Consider the following 16,145-nt stretch of genomic DNA (forward strand, 5'->3'; position numbering starts at 1 on the left):
CATTATCGTTGTATCATGCGACTACCAGGATGGTAGAAGGCCAACTGGATGCTGGTCTTTTTTCATCCAGCAATTCCTAAAGCTTTCGATCCGAGAAAGATAAATGTTGTGGACTGGTGAACATATTTACATTGCTCCCCCACTTCCATCTCTCCAAAAATAGGTTCAACTTATCGACATGCCTAAAACCTGCAACCAGCCAATCCTCATGCGGTCTTTCCATGGTACAAAAATGCGAATATAGTCTTTCAGTAGTTAATAAAAATGACAAATTTTTATTAGAATTCTTGCAGTTTAAAATGAAATCAAACATTTAGTACAAAAGGTCAATAGTGTGAATCAATGAAAGACCAGCAGGCTGGGGAGAACCTCTCAACGCAAACTTCCACCCACCAAAACCTCAATGTAGAAGTCTACTTTGTACACTAATTTAGAGACTTCTTTCAATCTTCACCTTAGTTATATCAGAGAATTCAACCTGACCCTTCATTGCCTTTTCATATTCTCATATATTTGAGAGCAAAAAAATACACGGGTACAGAGGTGTTTCGGACAAGTTGTGAGATTAATAGGTACAAACTAATAATGTGAATACATTAGATGTAAGTATGCCAGTGCAATGTTTAACCAGATGGTAATGGATATGAATACAGCGTTAGTGAACCAAATGTTTCAGTTCCTGGAGGATGGATAAAAGGTAATGCAGCCCAAATGACAGAACTATTGGTGAATGAAACAACTGGCAGAAAAGGTTCTCAGAAGTCAAATAATCTTCAATGGAAATGTGTAGTGTATGTTTCAAATTGCAGCAACAAAATCTATTCACTTTGAGTCACAGTAGGGAGATTGAAGTATTAACGAATGTAACAATTCATTTAGTTGTAGATATCTTTACACAAACAAATTAAAATAACCACGCACATGCTCAACAACTTCAAAGACTGCGTTCCTTTCCACTACTTGTTAAACCTCACTTTTTTGCGTGTTTAGGCTTTTTTTTTGGTATTCTTCATCCGGCAAGTTAAGATACCCAGAACCAGGGGCGTGTACAAAGGTCACCCGCAGCTTAATAACCCAGAACCAGGGGCACGTACAAAGGTCACCCGCAGGTTAACAACCCAGAACCAAAGGCACGTACAAAGGTCACCCAGACTGATCCTGGTGTCCTTAATACTGGTCACGGTGAGGTGCCGGAAACGACTCAGATACAACACTCCTGATTTTCCCTTCCGACTCTCCCATGGCTCAGATGAAAGGGCCTCAAACCTTTTCCTGCAGCACTGAGTGAAGTGCACCAATGCTCAGCGCCACCACTTTGAACATTAATTTTAGTTGAATCTACTCTACTGACTTGGCACCTGCTGTGACAACACAGTTCAAATTTTTACTTTCGGTTCTCAGCCATTTGAGAACCAGAGGGCCGTTGTAACGACAGTTCAACAGGCTTCTCAAAAGAAAACGGTAAAGGTTTTCGAGCAACAAATGCTGATATTCAAGACAGCTTCCTGTTTCTCCTCAGCCTGTGTATGATTCAAAAAAAATTAAATAAATTAAATAACGTTCTTAAAGACCAGCTCAGAGTTTCCCACGTGGTTGCCTTAAGATGTGTGAACTTATGTTTTTGGAACAGAAATTTCATGCAATATCATTTCAATAGAAAAGTTAGCACTGAGCTACACACAGCACTTTTGTCAGAAAGTCTGTTTCATTAAAACAAGCTTTAAGGCAGCGACATGTTAAGGGGGACATGGTTGGACTCTGGTGTCTATATTTAGCAGCAATGTCCCGTGTACAGCAGAAATGGAACCAATGAATACTCTGGTGTACAAAGTAAAGCTATTAAATTGGGTCAACTGTCGCTCCGCAACGATCCCACACTCCTCGTATCCTTCCTTCAAAGTGTTTTACGGTTCCATAAAGTCAGGTGACTGCGATGAATGTTGTTACATTTGATGGTGGGGCCACGTCAACACATTACAGGATCTCAGTTTCAAATGTTGCAGCTGATGGGGGAGGGCATTCAAATCTATTTTTGGCAATATATGTGTAAACAAAAATGCGTATGCTCACTTCTTTAACAAAACATTCTAACGCTGGATGAGTCAACTGTATTGAAAAGTGAAACCATGCTGCTTTAGTAGCAGAGTTCTGGACCTCCAAACTAACAACTGCTCCTTGATTCTGGGATGAATTTAGGATCAGTCACTCAAGTAGATTCACAAAGCTCAACGTTTCACTTGGGGGAGTCGAAAACCAGCCCTTGGACATTTATTTTCAAAGAAATCTGCCCATTTCCCCACTAACTATCGAACAGCACCGTTATCACTCAAAGGAACGCAAAGGAAGAGAATTAGGATCGAGGGCAGGGGTGAGAAACAATGGATGAACAACTATGAACATCGAAGCATTATCCACTTGGTGATCTAGTTAATGAAATAAGGCGGTAAAACTAAAGTGCTAAAAGTGGTAAAATTGTATAGCATGAATCCACTGCACTGTGCCATTTTTTTGCTTTTGATCAGCGTGAGGTATAGTATTGCTCTGCAGCAGCAAACTTACAGATGTATCTTAAAAGGACAATCTTTCTAACCTCAAAACGTGCTAGAGTTGTGACTCGAAAAGACGAGAAGCATCGTGTTGATGACATTTCTCCGATTTGCCAAACGACTATTGGCTTTGCCGTATTTTGGTCACGATTTAGCCACGACGATAAATATCTCCTTCGCATGTACGACATTCGCTAAAATATAAGATTGCTCTGGGGGAGGGCGGGGGGGGAAGCAAGACTTTTTTTTTTAAAAGGCCAGATCCATGCAAGAAAACCGTATGTACAAATGGAAGACTCCAATAAGGGGACGGTTTCACCCACAAAAATGTCCATCAGTTCAATATTTCTTTCATCAAGGCATCTTTCTTTGCCTTAAGCACGACAGCACAGGTACTGTACTACAAAAATAAATCTCACATCAAAGCAAAATATATCGTATACAAAGGTGACAGACCACATTTAAGATTAGAATGTTTCGCAGTATGTCATCAGCGCCCAAAGGGATTAGAGAACTGCTTTTAGGACAGAGCGTAAGGATCGGCCTCCTTTAGTGAGCTCCCGGGTCACACACATGCAGGGCAATGGGACAGCTTCTCCCGTCCTCTCCACTGTGTTGTACCGACAGTCCTTCAGGTGATCAGCCATGCTGGAAATATCCGCAAACTTCCACTCGCTCACTGTGCCGAAAGCAGTACTGAATCGCCAGGCCTGAAAGAGAAAAGTTACACAGGTCACAAAAGTGCTGTACAATTAACATGCGCTTTCACACTGGGTGTGGGGGGGGGGGGGGGGGTCAGCCGCTGAACGACCCCAGGAGGCACCTGATACAGCAAGATTTGAACAAAGGATTCCAACTAGTCGCTGTAGTCTGACTGTGCAGTGGCTCTGATACCATTTGTATCAACTGGCATTTTCATAGTGACAGCCTGCGTCTTAGTTCAGAATCCAAACAAAGTGCCAATTGACATTTGCACTGGAATACACATGCGATCCATTTGACTAAGAGTACAGTCGATTAGAGTACACGCACGGCCAATTAGACCACGAGTGCAGTCCGTTAGCCTACGTTCTATTAGACCACGAGTGCAGTCCGTTAGCCTACGTTCTATTAGACCACGAGCGCAGTCCGTTAGCCTACGATCTATTAGACCACGAGTGCAGTCCGTTAGCCTACGTTCTATTAGACCACGAGTGCAGTCCATTAGCCTACGTTCTATTAGACCACGAGCGCAGTCCGTTAGCCTACGTTCTATTAGACCACGAGTGCAGTCCGTTAGCCTACGTTCTATTAGACCACGAGTGCAGTCCGTTAGCCTACGTTCTATTAGACCACGAGCGCAGTCCGTTAGCCTACGATCTATTAGACCACGAGTGCAGTCCGTTAGCCTACGTTCTATTAGACCACGAGTGCAGTCCATTAGCCTACGTTCTATTAGACCACGAGCGCAGTCCGTTAGCCTACGTTCTATTAGACCACGAGTGCAGTCCGTTAGCCTACGTTCTATTAGACCACGAGTGCAGTCCGTTAGCCTACGTTCTATTAGACCACGAGTGCAGTCCGTTAGCCTACGTTCTATTAGACCACGAGTGCAGTCCATTAGCCTACGTTCTATTAGACCACGAGCGCAGTCCGTTAGCCTACGTTCTATTAGACCACGAGTGCAGTCCGTTAGCCTACGTTCTATTAGACCACGAGTGCAGTCCGTTAGCCTACGTTCTATTAGACCACGAGCGCAGTCCGTTAGCCTACGATCTATTAGACCACGAGTGCAGTCCGTTAGCCTACGTTCTATTAGACCACGAGTGCAGTCCATTAGCCTACGTTCTATTAGACCACGAGCGCAGTCCGTTAGCCTACGTTCTATTAGACCACGAGTGCAGTCCGTTAGCCTACGTTCTATTAGACCACGAGTGCAGTCCGTTAGCCTACGTTCTATTAGACCACGAGTGCAGTCCGTTAGCCTACGTTCTATTAGACCACGAGTGCAGTCCGTTAGCCTACGTTCTATTAGACCACGAGTGCAGTCCGTTAGCCTACGTTCTATTAGACCACGAGTGCAGTCCATTAGCCTACGATCTATTAGACCACGAGTGCAGTCCATTAGCCTACGTTCTATTAGACCACGAGTGCAGTCCGTTAGCCTACGTTCTATTAGACCACGAGTGCAGTCCGTTAGCCTACGTTCTATTAGACCACGAGTGCAGTCCGTTAGCCTACGTTCTATTAGACCACGAGTGCAGTCCATTAGCCTACGTTCTATTAGACCACGAGTGCAGTCCGTTAGCCTACGTTCTATTAGACCACGAGTGCAGTCCATTAGCCTACGATCTATTAGACCACGAGTGCAGTCCGTTAGCCTACGTTCTATTAGACCACGAGTGCAGTCCGTTAGCCTACGTTCTATTAGACCACGAGTGCAGTCAGTTAGCCTACGATCTATTAGACCACGAGTGCAGTCCGTTAGCCTACGTTCTATTAGACCACGAGTGCAGTCCATTAGCCTACGTTCTATTGGACCACGAGTGCAGTCCATTAGCCTACGTTCTATTGGACCATGAGTGCAGTCCGTTAGCCTACGATCTATTAGACCACGAGTGCAGTCAGTTAGCCTACGATCTATTAGACCACGAGTGCAGTCCATTAGCCTACGTTATATTAGACCATGAGTGCAGTCCGTTAGCCTACGTTCTATTAGACCATGAGTGCAGTCAGTTAGCCTACGATCTATTAGACCACGAGTGCAGTCCGTTAGCCTACGTTCTATTAGACCACGAGTGCAGTCCGTTAGCCTACGTTCTATTAGACCATGAGTGCAGTCAGTTAGCCTACGATCTATTAGACCATGAGTGCAGTCAGTTAGCCTACGATCTATTAGACCACGAGTGCAGTCCGTTAGCCTACGATCTATTAGACCACGAGTGCAGTCCGTTAGCCTACGATCTATTAGACCACGAGTGCAGTCCGTTAGCCTACGTTCTATTAGACCATGAGTGCAGTCCGTTAGCCTACGTTCTATTAGACTATGAGTGCAGTCCGTTAGCCTACGTTCTATTAGACCATGAGTGCAGTCAGTTAGCCTACGTTCTATTAGACCACGAGCGCAGTCCGTTAGCGGAAGCTATTAAATGGCTGCTGCTCTCCGTTAAAGGGGAGAGGACTGCTTTTGTAAATTACACAGCCTGCAGAAGGATTTTGTAACTGTGAGGAGGAGCAGATATTGTTAAGTTTGGAAATATGAGAGACATGAAGAAGTGTGAGGTAATATATTTTGGGTGGGAAAAACAAGGAATGGGAGTATATACTCAATGGAAAGATGCTGAACGGGTGTGGATGAACAGAGAGACATAGAGGTTCAAATATATTATTCTTTGAAGGTACAAGTGTAGTTGGATAAAGCCATAAGAAAGTCAGTGGCATTTTGGTCTTAGAAAAGCAGAGAGAGATTATGATAAATTTGCACAATTAGGTGGTAGTTTGGAGTAATATTTTTGGCCACTCCATTACAGAAAGGACATTGCAGCCCTAGAAAGTGTACAGCACAGATTTATCAGGATGATACCAGGTACAAGAAACCAGAGTTACGAGGAGAGACTTGAGATACTGGGAGTATTTCCACTGCAGCAGATAAGTCTAATAGGAAATGTAATGGATTCTTAAATTCTGAAAGATTTTGATAGGAGTGAATAGGGAACAAATATGTTCTCCAACTGGGGAGTCAGTGACAAGAGATCATCAATTTAAAATTGTCGGAGTGAAGGGAGAGAGAGGAGGAGAAATTTCTTTATGCTGGAACATGAAATGTTTTGCCACAGGGAGCGGATTTGGCAGAGACCATTACACCTTTTAAAGGACAAATTGGGTAAATATTGAAAGCAGAGAAAGACACTGGGCTGAGGGAGAGTGTGTGGGAGTGGGATCAATTGCAGGCTAGCAAAGAGCCTGCAGGGACATGATAGGCCAACTGGTCTTTTTCTGTCCTATAAACTGCTAAGGTTCTATTTAACAATTAATGATCCTGGTATACTATTTTTTTTAAAAAACAGTCCAGATACAACCATTTAACAATTAATGGTGCAGGTACAAACATTGATAAATGAACGGTCTGTGCATTTAATGAACAGACTACGTATCGTCAGTTAACAAATAACGGACCGGGTTAAATAATTAACAGTTTAGCTAGAAAAAAAATGTTGAATTTAAAGCTTTTTTGTAAAAAAAAAGAATTTTAAAAACATGCACTGATTTTAGGTTAGTCTCAGTGTAAATTCTCACACTGATACTGTCCCGGTGTAAAGTCAATCCCATCACAACTCTGAAGATAGACCACAACAAAAGCAGATTAAAACATTCTTCTCTCAAATCTACGGCAGGTGGGCAGCCATGAAGACTAGTCAAATACAGACCATGCTTGCAGGGAATCAAAGCACTTGGCTCCATAGCATCTTCACCACCTGTGGACCCGCCTGATGCATAGCGGCCGCAACAGGGGTTCATTTCTTGAGCTGAGCCTGGTTTTAACCCCAAGGAACCGTCACAATAGGAACAAACCCCAAAATAATCTTCATTTTTGTCACATCACATTGTGAGCCATAGTCTACTTGGGATGTCACTTCATGTAATCTTAAGCAAGAAATACTTTGCATTATTTGTTAAGTCACGTCTTATATGGCCTCGCCTCTCTATCTCTGTAGCCTCCTCCGGCCTTACAAACCTCCCAGATCTCTGCTCCACTCCAATTCTGGCCTCTTGTGCATCCCTGATTTTCTTTGCTCCACCATTGGCAGCTGTGCCTTCAGCTGCTTAGGCCCTAAGCTATGGAATTCCCTCTCTAAAACCTCTCCGCCTCTCTACCTCTCTCTCTCTCTCCAAGATGCTCCTTAAAACCTACCTCTTCGACCAAGCTTTTGGTTGCCTGTCCTAATATCTCCTTACGTGGCTCGGTGTCAAATTTTGTTTGATAATTGCTCCTGTGAAGCGCCTTGGGACGTTTTACTACGTTAAAGGTGCTATATAAATGCAAGTTGTTGTATGTGAAAAAAGTCCCTTACAACACTAATGACCAGTGATAGTTTGATGTACCCTTTACTTTAAGCCAATTCAGATCCTGATGATACTTTGCTTATGCAAATAGAAAAACGAATGAAAAAAAAAACAGAAAGAAACAAATCACAAACCTTGCCTTTTGTTTTCCAAGAGATCTTTCCGTGAATGTCCTGGCTTTTTTCCCAAAGTAGGACAACCATTCCTCGCACCTGCAGCAGACTGCCGCATACGTCCCTCATTAAGTGCGACACTTTTGAAAGCTGAGACAAACTGAAACCGTCTAGAAACCCAGCAACATGCTGCAAGATCTCAAAAGGCAGCCTGCTCAGCTGGTCAACTGACCCACCTAGGCCAGCTACGCGGTTCTCCAGGGCGTCCAATAAAACAGAAGGGACACACGGTTGGATCCCAAATGACTTCAGATGTCGGTCATGAATGACCCTGGAACCCTGGGTAGAAGGACAGAAGCGTCTCTGGGAATAGGTGCAGCCATAATAGGCCAAAGGACATCGGTGTTCCAACCAGCCATTGAGGCCGGCGTGAATGTCACCATGCACATTCTTAAAGTGAGAGGGGAACTCGTCCCTCCTGAAAAACTGCCCGCATACAAAAGTGAACATTGACCGTTGCTTTGTTTGGTACCTGGTCACACATTCCAGGACCAAGTCCAGCCCGAGTGTCTGGAAAGGGCTTGGATTCGACAGCTGAGGGTTCGCATGGTCACAAGCAGAGGCAGAAGCGATCTCTCCAACCATAGTATTTGTGGCTAATATGGCCGCTGGGAACGAGAAAGTCTGGGTCCCTAAATCGACACGGCTTCCATCAACACTGCGGCTGTCCGAAATCCCTCTACCACTGGGAGAATCCCCTAAACAGAACAATAAAGCAGCTGTGATCAGATCTATTCCCTGTAATTCCAGAGGGTCGTCGTCCACCTCCAGATCCGAGGTATCAACTGCTTTGCTTTCCATTTTCTTCCTATACCAATTCAAATCCCCAAGATACGGCCTGCGCCCATTATGCCCTTCCAGCAGTTTGAAAGTGGCAACGTTCTTCAGTGCTTGGCGCTCAGCTGGTCTGTTTGGTAACTTTCTTGCTCCACAAGGATCAGAAGTAAAGGAGCCCTCCTGAAAACGGTCTGGGTGTAACAAATTTTCCACAGTTAGTAACTGTGCAAACACAGGTAAGAAGTGATCGGGCTCCGATGAACTCCCATCGCAATCCATGTCATTTTCATGACATGACCCATTCATCGCCTCTTCCACTTGCTGATCACAGTCGTATGAATCCATTCCCTCCTGATCCAATGCGTAAGTATTCGTATCCGCCTCGTGGAAACCATTACAGAAGGCTCCTGTCTTTAACTGAATGCATCCATCACCCCCATCATTCGCTTCAGTTACCATTCCCGACAATGCATGAAATCCATTTTCCTCCAAACATAAGTTCCAATCCCTCCGAGGCGGACCATCGGCAACAGAATCACGATCTGCAACACCAATCACTCCTCCCTCTCCTGCACTTTTACAAGGATCGTCTTTGACTTCTGTAAACTGTGGTCCTTTAGAGCCATCCTCCTCGGCAAGCTGGGCACCTCCATTCCTTTCAGATAGTTCCTCCGGCAACCTTCCATTTGCCAACTCCACATCTTTCGTGGCATTGTTCAAGAGGTCAAGAGCCACCGCTAACGTTCTGGTCGTTTCAACCGTAGCTCTGTACAGTTCACTGTAGGTCTCTTCACTCACTGACAGCAAACCGCTGGAAGGGGTTTCGTCCGATGCTCCCAAAGCGACGGGCATTTGTTCGGCGTTTCTGAACTGCTTGGCAGCTGAGTTTGAAGCAGTGGTTACGACTTTGAGCGATTCAAGCAGCATCCGCTGGTCCTGCAGGGCTAAAGCCATGTCCAGCTGCTCCACCCCGTCGCCGTCTTTGCTCAAGCTTTCGTAAGACTTGCGGTCAGCGTAGCTCACGGGCCACCGATTCCATTCCATCGTGCAGCACACCACGCTGGCGGGGCAAAGTTCCAGGTGTTCCGCGATCTTGTTCCGCGCGATGATAAACGGGCACCCAAACTCGCTGTTCAGGCAAGCCACTCTCTCCAGGGGGCACAGTAGCCGGTGCTCATCAGCTTTGCACGAGTGGAAAACAGCTCCGCACACCAAGGGGCAGCCGATCAGGTCGCAGGAAACGTTGGCCTCCGGCCTGACCATACAACGCCGACTAACACAGTTTAAGCAGTGCAGATGTTGCTCCATTATGGCCTGTCCAGCCCTGTGTAGAAGTTCAATTAAACAAACATTAATAATACTACAGATCGACATCAGCATTATTAAAACAATTTCGGCAGAAACATAGAAACGGGCCATTCAGCCGCTCGGGCCCAGGGTCGCCAACTCTGGTTGGACATAGTCCTGGAGGTATCACATGACCTCCTATCTCCAACCGCCCCACCCCCACTCTCCCGCCATTGGTCGCCCATCCTCGCGGTGCCCCGCCTTCCCTAGGCCAATTGGAAAGCGAACAGACTCTTCCTTACCTGACTGGATGATTCAAACAGCCTTTTTCCCCATCTCCAATAGTTTTATAACTAATAACCAAAATGAAAAAAAAACAATTTTTTTAATGCACCCTAATGATTTTTCTCCTGGGTTTTTGCTCGCAGCGGTGTCCTGGAAATTCATCTTTAATTCTTGGAGACTCCAGGACAATCCTGGAGGGTTGGCAACCCTACTCGAGCCTGTTCTGCCATTCAATTAGATCACGGCTGAATAATAGCTTAACTCCGCCTTGGTTCTGTAACCCTTATTATCCTTGCCCAACAAAAATCTATCAATCTCAGTTTTGAAATTTTCAACAGACCCCCTGTCTCAACAGTTTTTTGGGGGAGAGAGTTCCAGATTTCCACTCCCCTTTGTGTGAAGAAGTGCTTCCTGACATCACCCCTGATCAGCCTAGCTCTAATTTTAAGGTTATGCCCCCTTGTTCTGGACTCCCCCACCAGAGGAAATAATTTCTCTCTATCTACCCTATCAAATTCTTTAATCATTTCATTTCCCCTTCACTGCTACCCTATCTCTAGTCAATGTATGAAACCTGGGGCCTTTCTTTTTAAACTTGCACAAATACACTATGTTTTAAAACACAACTCTTAAACATAACCCTCTCCCCTTCCCCTGTGCGTTTTCCCCTTGCTACGCATTTTGCCCCCTCCCCTTGCCATACATTCTACTTTCATTCTCTTTCACTTAACAGTGCCTTGCCCCCCGCCCCTTGTATTCGTCTCCTTGTTTTCTTTAGCCCCTCTTTTTGCTTTCTCTTCTCCAGGTCCTACCCGTGTCTGGCGACCAGTGCACTGGAAAGGGAGGGCTCCTTCACTTCACGTGCTTCGAGCACTGCTGGCCCTGACTGCCTCCTCAGTATCCTGGAGATGGGTAGCTCCTGTTCTCCCGAGTCTATGTCCAGTATACCAAGACAGCAGTTGGGTCCATTAGCCTGGAAGCATGAAGAAGTTGTTCAGGGGATGACCAATACAGTAACCATTGAACCTGGGAGCAGTGAGACTGGGGAGCAAAGATTTGCACTCATTTGTGTCAGTAAACACTGACAATTGGCATGGCTGCATTTCCCTAATAACCACAGTAATGATATAGTTACCCTCTGAGATCTCTGCGCTCCTCTAATTCTGGCCTCTTGCACATCCCCGATTTTCATCATTCCACCATTGGTGGCCGTGCCTTCAGCTGCCTAGGCCCTAAGCTCTGGAATTCCCTCCCTAAACATCTCCGTCTCTCCATCTTTCTCTCCTCCTCTAAGAAGCTCCTTAAAACCTACCTCTTTGACCAAGCTTTTGGTCACCTGTCCTAATACCTCCTTATGTGGCTCGGTGTCAATATTTGTCTGATTACGCTCCTGTGAAGCACCGTGGGACGTTTTACTACATTAAAGGTGCAGTATAAATGCAAGTTGTTGACTGCAACAGGAGATTGAACAATTGGCAAAAAACAATATTACTGATCCCAATAATAGAGCCTCAACTCTAACGCTTAATGCCTATCCCACCACATTCTGTCAAATGGAGGACAACCTGTCAATATTTCTACCAAATCAACCTCGCAACGAAAATATCCTCACATACACTGTAGTCTGAGCCAACTAGCTATGTAGAGGAGGAATTGGCAACATTTCACATTCAGTCACTAAAAGTGTTGGTGTCTGCCCTGTAAATATTCTGCCAGCTTTGTTGTTGTTCCTCAGCAGAAGATTTTATTTTCCCTTCTTTCCTCATTGTATAATTTACCACTCAGATTTCAGATATGAACTCTGAAAATACAATATAATTATAAATGTTATCCTTCCAAATTTGGGTTGTGCCCAAAAAAGAGTATTTTGAGCTGTATGAGGGTGAAGTACTAACACTCCCATATGATACTCACATGATCTATAATAATCAGGTCCTCATATAATAATCACCTACATTTAATACTGACCTCTTCATATAATACAACCAATATAATATTCACAGCTCATAGAAAATCCCCAGTCAAACCCCACATAATACTCTTCCCCATATAACAAAATCTAATACATCAAATATTCACTCCCCATTATTTATCCCCAATACTAACCTCCCAGATAACATCCACATCCCCATAATACACCTTCAAATAATGCTCACAAAAGCTATAAATGCCCATATGTAATACTCACTCCTGTATAATATTCACCTGCACATAACTCACTCCCATGTAACTTTCATACAATGCTCATATCACAGAAAGCCCATCTCCATAATACTCACACCCTCATAATACTCAAGACACATACAACATTCGCTCCTCATATAATACTCACCACCATAAACCCCTACTAGATAATACTCACAGCTCCCAGATAATACTCACAGCTCCCACACAATACTCATGCTCCCTTTATAGTACAGCCCCCAAACAATACTGACAGCCCTTATCTAACACTGCCAAATATACACCTCTCTTACAAGAATCACACCCCATATAAAACTCACTCCCAATTCAACCCCTTGGATAATACTCTCAACCATTCATAAAATACTCACACCCCTTAAAATATTCACCGCAATACAGTATTCAAGCTTTATATTACTCAGAACCCCCATATAATGTTTGTCTACCATGTAATATTCCCCTGCTAGATAATACTCACCCATACAAGAGTTACCACCATAAGATTATGGGACTGAGTTATGTTTATGAGCAATGTTTTAAAACAAAGTGATCTTGCACAAGTTTAAAAAGTAATAGCAGAATTAACAAAAAAGGCAAAACCCTCTGGTCTTTGGGCAGTCAAGTTTTGAACAAAGGACTGCAAGACACAATCTAGGGCCCAGAACTGGAAGCTAAACATTCTCCTCAGGGTTTCTGGTTAGAAGTTAGAAGGAAAGGTTATGTCAAAAACAAGTAAATCAGCCCACAAAAAGGAACATGGCATGTTGTTTATTATCTTTTCCTGGAGAGAAGCGAGATTGAGTTAAGTGGAATCTGCTTGGACTGCTACTCTGTATGTTCACTTGCTGTGGAAATAAAGCTAGATGATTTGTATCTGGCCTCATCTCGCCAAGTGTCTCAGTCCACTGTCAAAAAGAGTGGAGAAGCGAAAGACAAGTGCCAGTAACTTCCTCAAGGGTTATCTCAATTTCCCGCCGATATTTTGGTGGATATCCCAGAGATGTTACAGAAGGATATCGGGAAGTTCTACCTCACAGTAGCCAGTTCAGATCACAAAGGATCCTGTTTCACATCCCCCTGGGTTATGCTACCATATAGTTAGATACTGGGCAGTTATGGGCACACTCCTGAACAACAGATGTTCAGACCGCTTACAGGAATCTCTAGCAACAATGTACCCCGAGAGAATATCCACTGCAGACCCAAAACTTGCAACACCCCACCCACCATAATACTCACACTCACTCCCTACATAATACCTACAGCCCCATATAAGACTCAACTCTGGTATATTTCTCAGGATGTGGGCGACACTGGCAAGGCCACATTTATTGCCCATCCCTAGGTGTTGAGAAGGTGGTGATGAGCCTTCTCCTTGAACCGCTGCAGTCCTTGTCGTGATCGCACTGCCAGAATGGTGTCAGGTAGCAAATTCCAGGATATTGATTCAATGTCAATGAATTAACATTGATAAATGTCTACACCAGGATGATATGTATCATGCAGGTGATGGTGTTCAGACATATATAATGCATGTATTCCACTCACACCACATATATTACACCCCTCATATAATACTGCGCTATATGATATTCAATCCTACATAATAGACATCCTTCTGTACTAAGTTCACTCCCCCCAAAAATGCTCAAGAACCATATGATACCTACATTTAATAATTATCCCCATATAATACTCAACTCTGCGTATAAAACTCACATTGCATATAATACTATCCCCCCCCCGTATAGGGTTCACCCCGACATAATAGTCACCAACCCAGGCAATACTCACTCCCTCAAAAATGCTAACAGCCATATCATACTCACATTTAAGAACTACCCCACATTATACAATCATATTATACTCACCCCATATAACCCTCATAATACCCACCCATCATCCTCATAATACTAAACACACTATAATAACCCTCACATAATAGTCACCATCATATAACTCATCCCCATATAATAAGCAATCCTATATAACCCTTTTAATACTCACTGCCATATCATAACCCTCACGTAATACTCACCCCCATAACCGTCATATTATATTCATGATGTGGAGGTGTTGTAAGATTCCTTATATTATATTCACCCCTCATAACCCTCACATAATACTCATCCCATATAACCTTCATACTATACTTACCCCATATAACCCTCATAATACTCACCCCATATAACCTTCATACTATACTTACCCCATATAATAACCCTCATAACACCCCCATATTGCTCAACCCATATAACCTTCATATTATACTTACCCCCTATAACCCTCATAATACTCACCACAGATAAGCCTCATAACACCCCCACATAACAATCCTCATAATTCTCACCCCTTATAATAACCCTCAATACTCACCTCCATTAATACTCACCCCTTATAACCCTCACAATATTCACCTCCATTAATACTCACCTCACAATACTCACCTGTTAATACTCACATTTAACCCTCACATAATACTCCTCCATTAATACTCAACCCATTTAACCCTCACATAATACTCCTCCATTAATACTCAACCCATATAACCCTCACATAATACTCCTCCATTAATACTCAACCCATATAACCCTCACATAATACTCCTCCATTAATACTCACCCCATTTAACCCTAATAATACTCACCTCATATAACCCTCACATAATACTCCTCCATTAATACTCACCTCATATAACCCTCACATAATACTCCTCCATTAATACTCAACCCATATTATCCTCACGTAATACTCAGCCCCATTTATTACTCGCACCCCATAAAAGGTTCTCTCGCATGTAGTAATCCCCAGCCCCCATGTAGGACTGATGCCCGTACGGAAGACCCCTTCCCCCGATCGCTGCCTTGGGCCGTGGCCTGGGCCCAAGCCCGTAGTCTCCGGACTGGATTTTGCCCAGGCCCAGCTTCACCTACACGGAGACCCGGCTGCTTGGCCTCGCCTGTAAAGAGCAGCGTCAGGCCATCGGGCACGGCGCCAGCTCGGCCAGGGGCCGCAGGAGAGAGCGGCCGGGCGCCGCCGGACCGTAACCACGCCTGCCCGATCCAGGGCCCCGCCGCTCCCGGCCAGCAGCAAAACCCACGGCTCCTCTCCGAGGCCGCGGCTACTCGCACTCACCCAGGCCGCGGTCCTCCGCTCCACATCCGCTCTGAACTGCACCCGAGTCCGACCAACAAACCCCGCCCACAACAGGCCAGGGGCGGGGCCAGGTCGAGGGGGAGGGGCTAGGTCCAGGGGGAGGGGACGTAGGCGTGGGCGGGGCCACCCCGGGGGCGGGGCCACCCCGGGGGCTGGGGCAGTCCCCCAGGGGCGTGGCCAACCTGAGGAGAGGGGCGGGGCCGAGAGGGCGGGGCTAGGTTGAGGGGGTAAGGGAGTAATCCTGGGGTTGTGGGAGGAACTGAGGGAGTAACCTCTAGGGGGATTGTGAGTAACAGGTGGAGTCAGTAATGGGGGTGTGTGGGAAGTAACAGGTGGAGTGAGTAATGGGGGGGAAGAGAGGGAAGTAACAGGTGGAGTGAGTAATGGGGGGGGGTGAGGGATGTAGCAGGTGGAGTGAGTAATGGGGGAGTGAGGGAAGTAACAGGTGGAGAGTAATGGAGGGAGTGAGGGAAGTAGCAGGTGGAGTGAGTAATGGGGGGGGGGGTGAGGGATGTAGCAGGTGGAGTGAGTAATGGGGGAGTGAGGGAAGTAACAGGTGGAGTGAGTAATGGGGGGAGTGAGGGAAGTAACAGGTGGAGTGAATAATGGGGGAGTGAGGGAAGTAACAGGTGGAGTGAGTAATGGGGGTGTGTGGGAAGTAACAGGTGGAGTGAGTAATGGGGGGGAAGAGAGG

The 16,145-nt window shown here is 45.2% G+C and overlaps 1 protein-coding gene across 3 annotated transcripts; it reads right to left on the reverse strand.

Moving 5' to 3' along the window:
- Nucleotides 1-252: 252 nt before the first annotated feature.
- On the reverse strand, nt 253-15,492 carry fbxo30a (F-box protein 30a). Of its 3 annotated transcripts, XM_067984072.1 has the most exons (4): nt 15,431-15,492; nt 10,924-11,084; nt 7,724-9,863; nt 253-3,256 (listed from the first exon to the last, which is right to left on the reverse strand). In XM_067984072.1, exons 3-4 carry the CDS (start codon nt 9,845-9,847, stop codon nt 3,053-3,055), a joined length of 2,328 nt encoding a protein of 775 aa, XP_067840173.1. In that variant the 5' UTR covers nt 9,848-9,863; nt 10,924-11,084; nt 15,431-15,492; the 3' UTR covers nt 253-3,052. The 3 variants fall into 3 exon arrangements, with proteins under 3 accessions (XP_067840173.1, XP_067840171.1, XP_067840172.1); XM_067984070.1 differs by lacking the exon at nt 10,924-11,084 and having other exon boundaries at nt 15,431-15,486; XM_067984071.1 differs by lacking the exon at nt 10,924-11,084 and having other exon boundaries at nt 3,104-3,256; nt 7,729-9,863; nt 15,431-15,486.
- Between the last annotated feature and the right edge of the window lie 653 nt (nt 15,493-16,145).

This window comes from Heptranchias perlo, chromosome 5 (genome assembly GCF_035084215.1).
Source record: "Heptranchias perlo isolate sHepPer1 chromosome 5, sHepPer1.hap1, whole genome shotgun sequence".
Lineage (NCBI taxonomy): Eukaryota > Metazoa > Chordata > Chondrichthyes > Hexanchiformes > Hexanchidae > Heptranchias > Heptranchias perlo.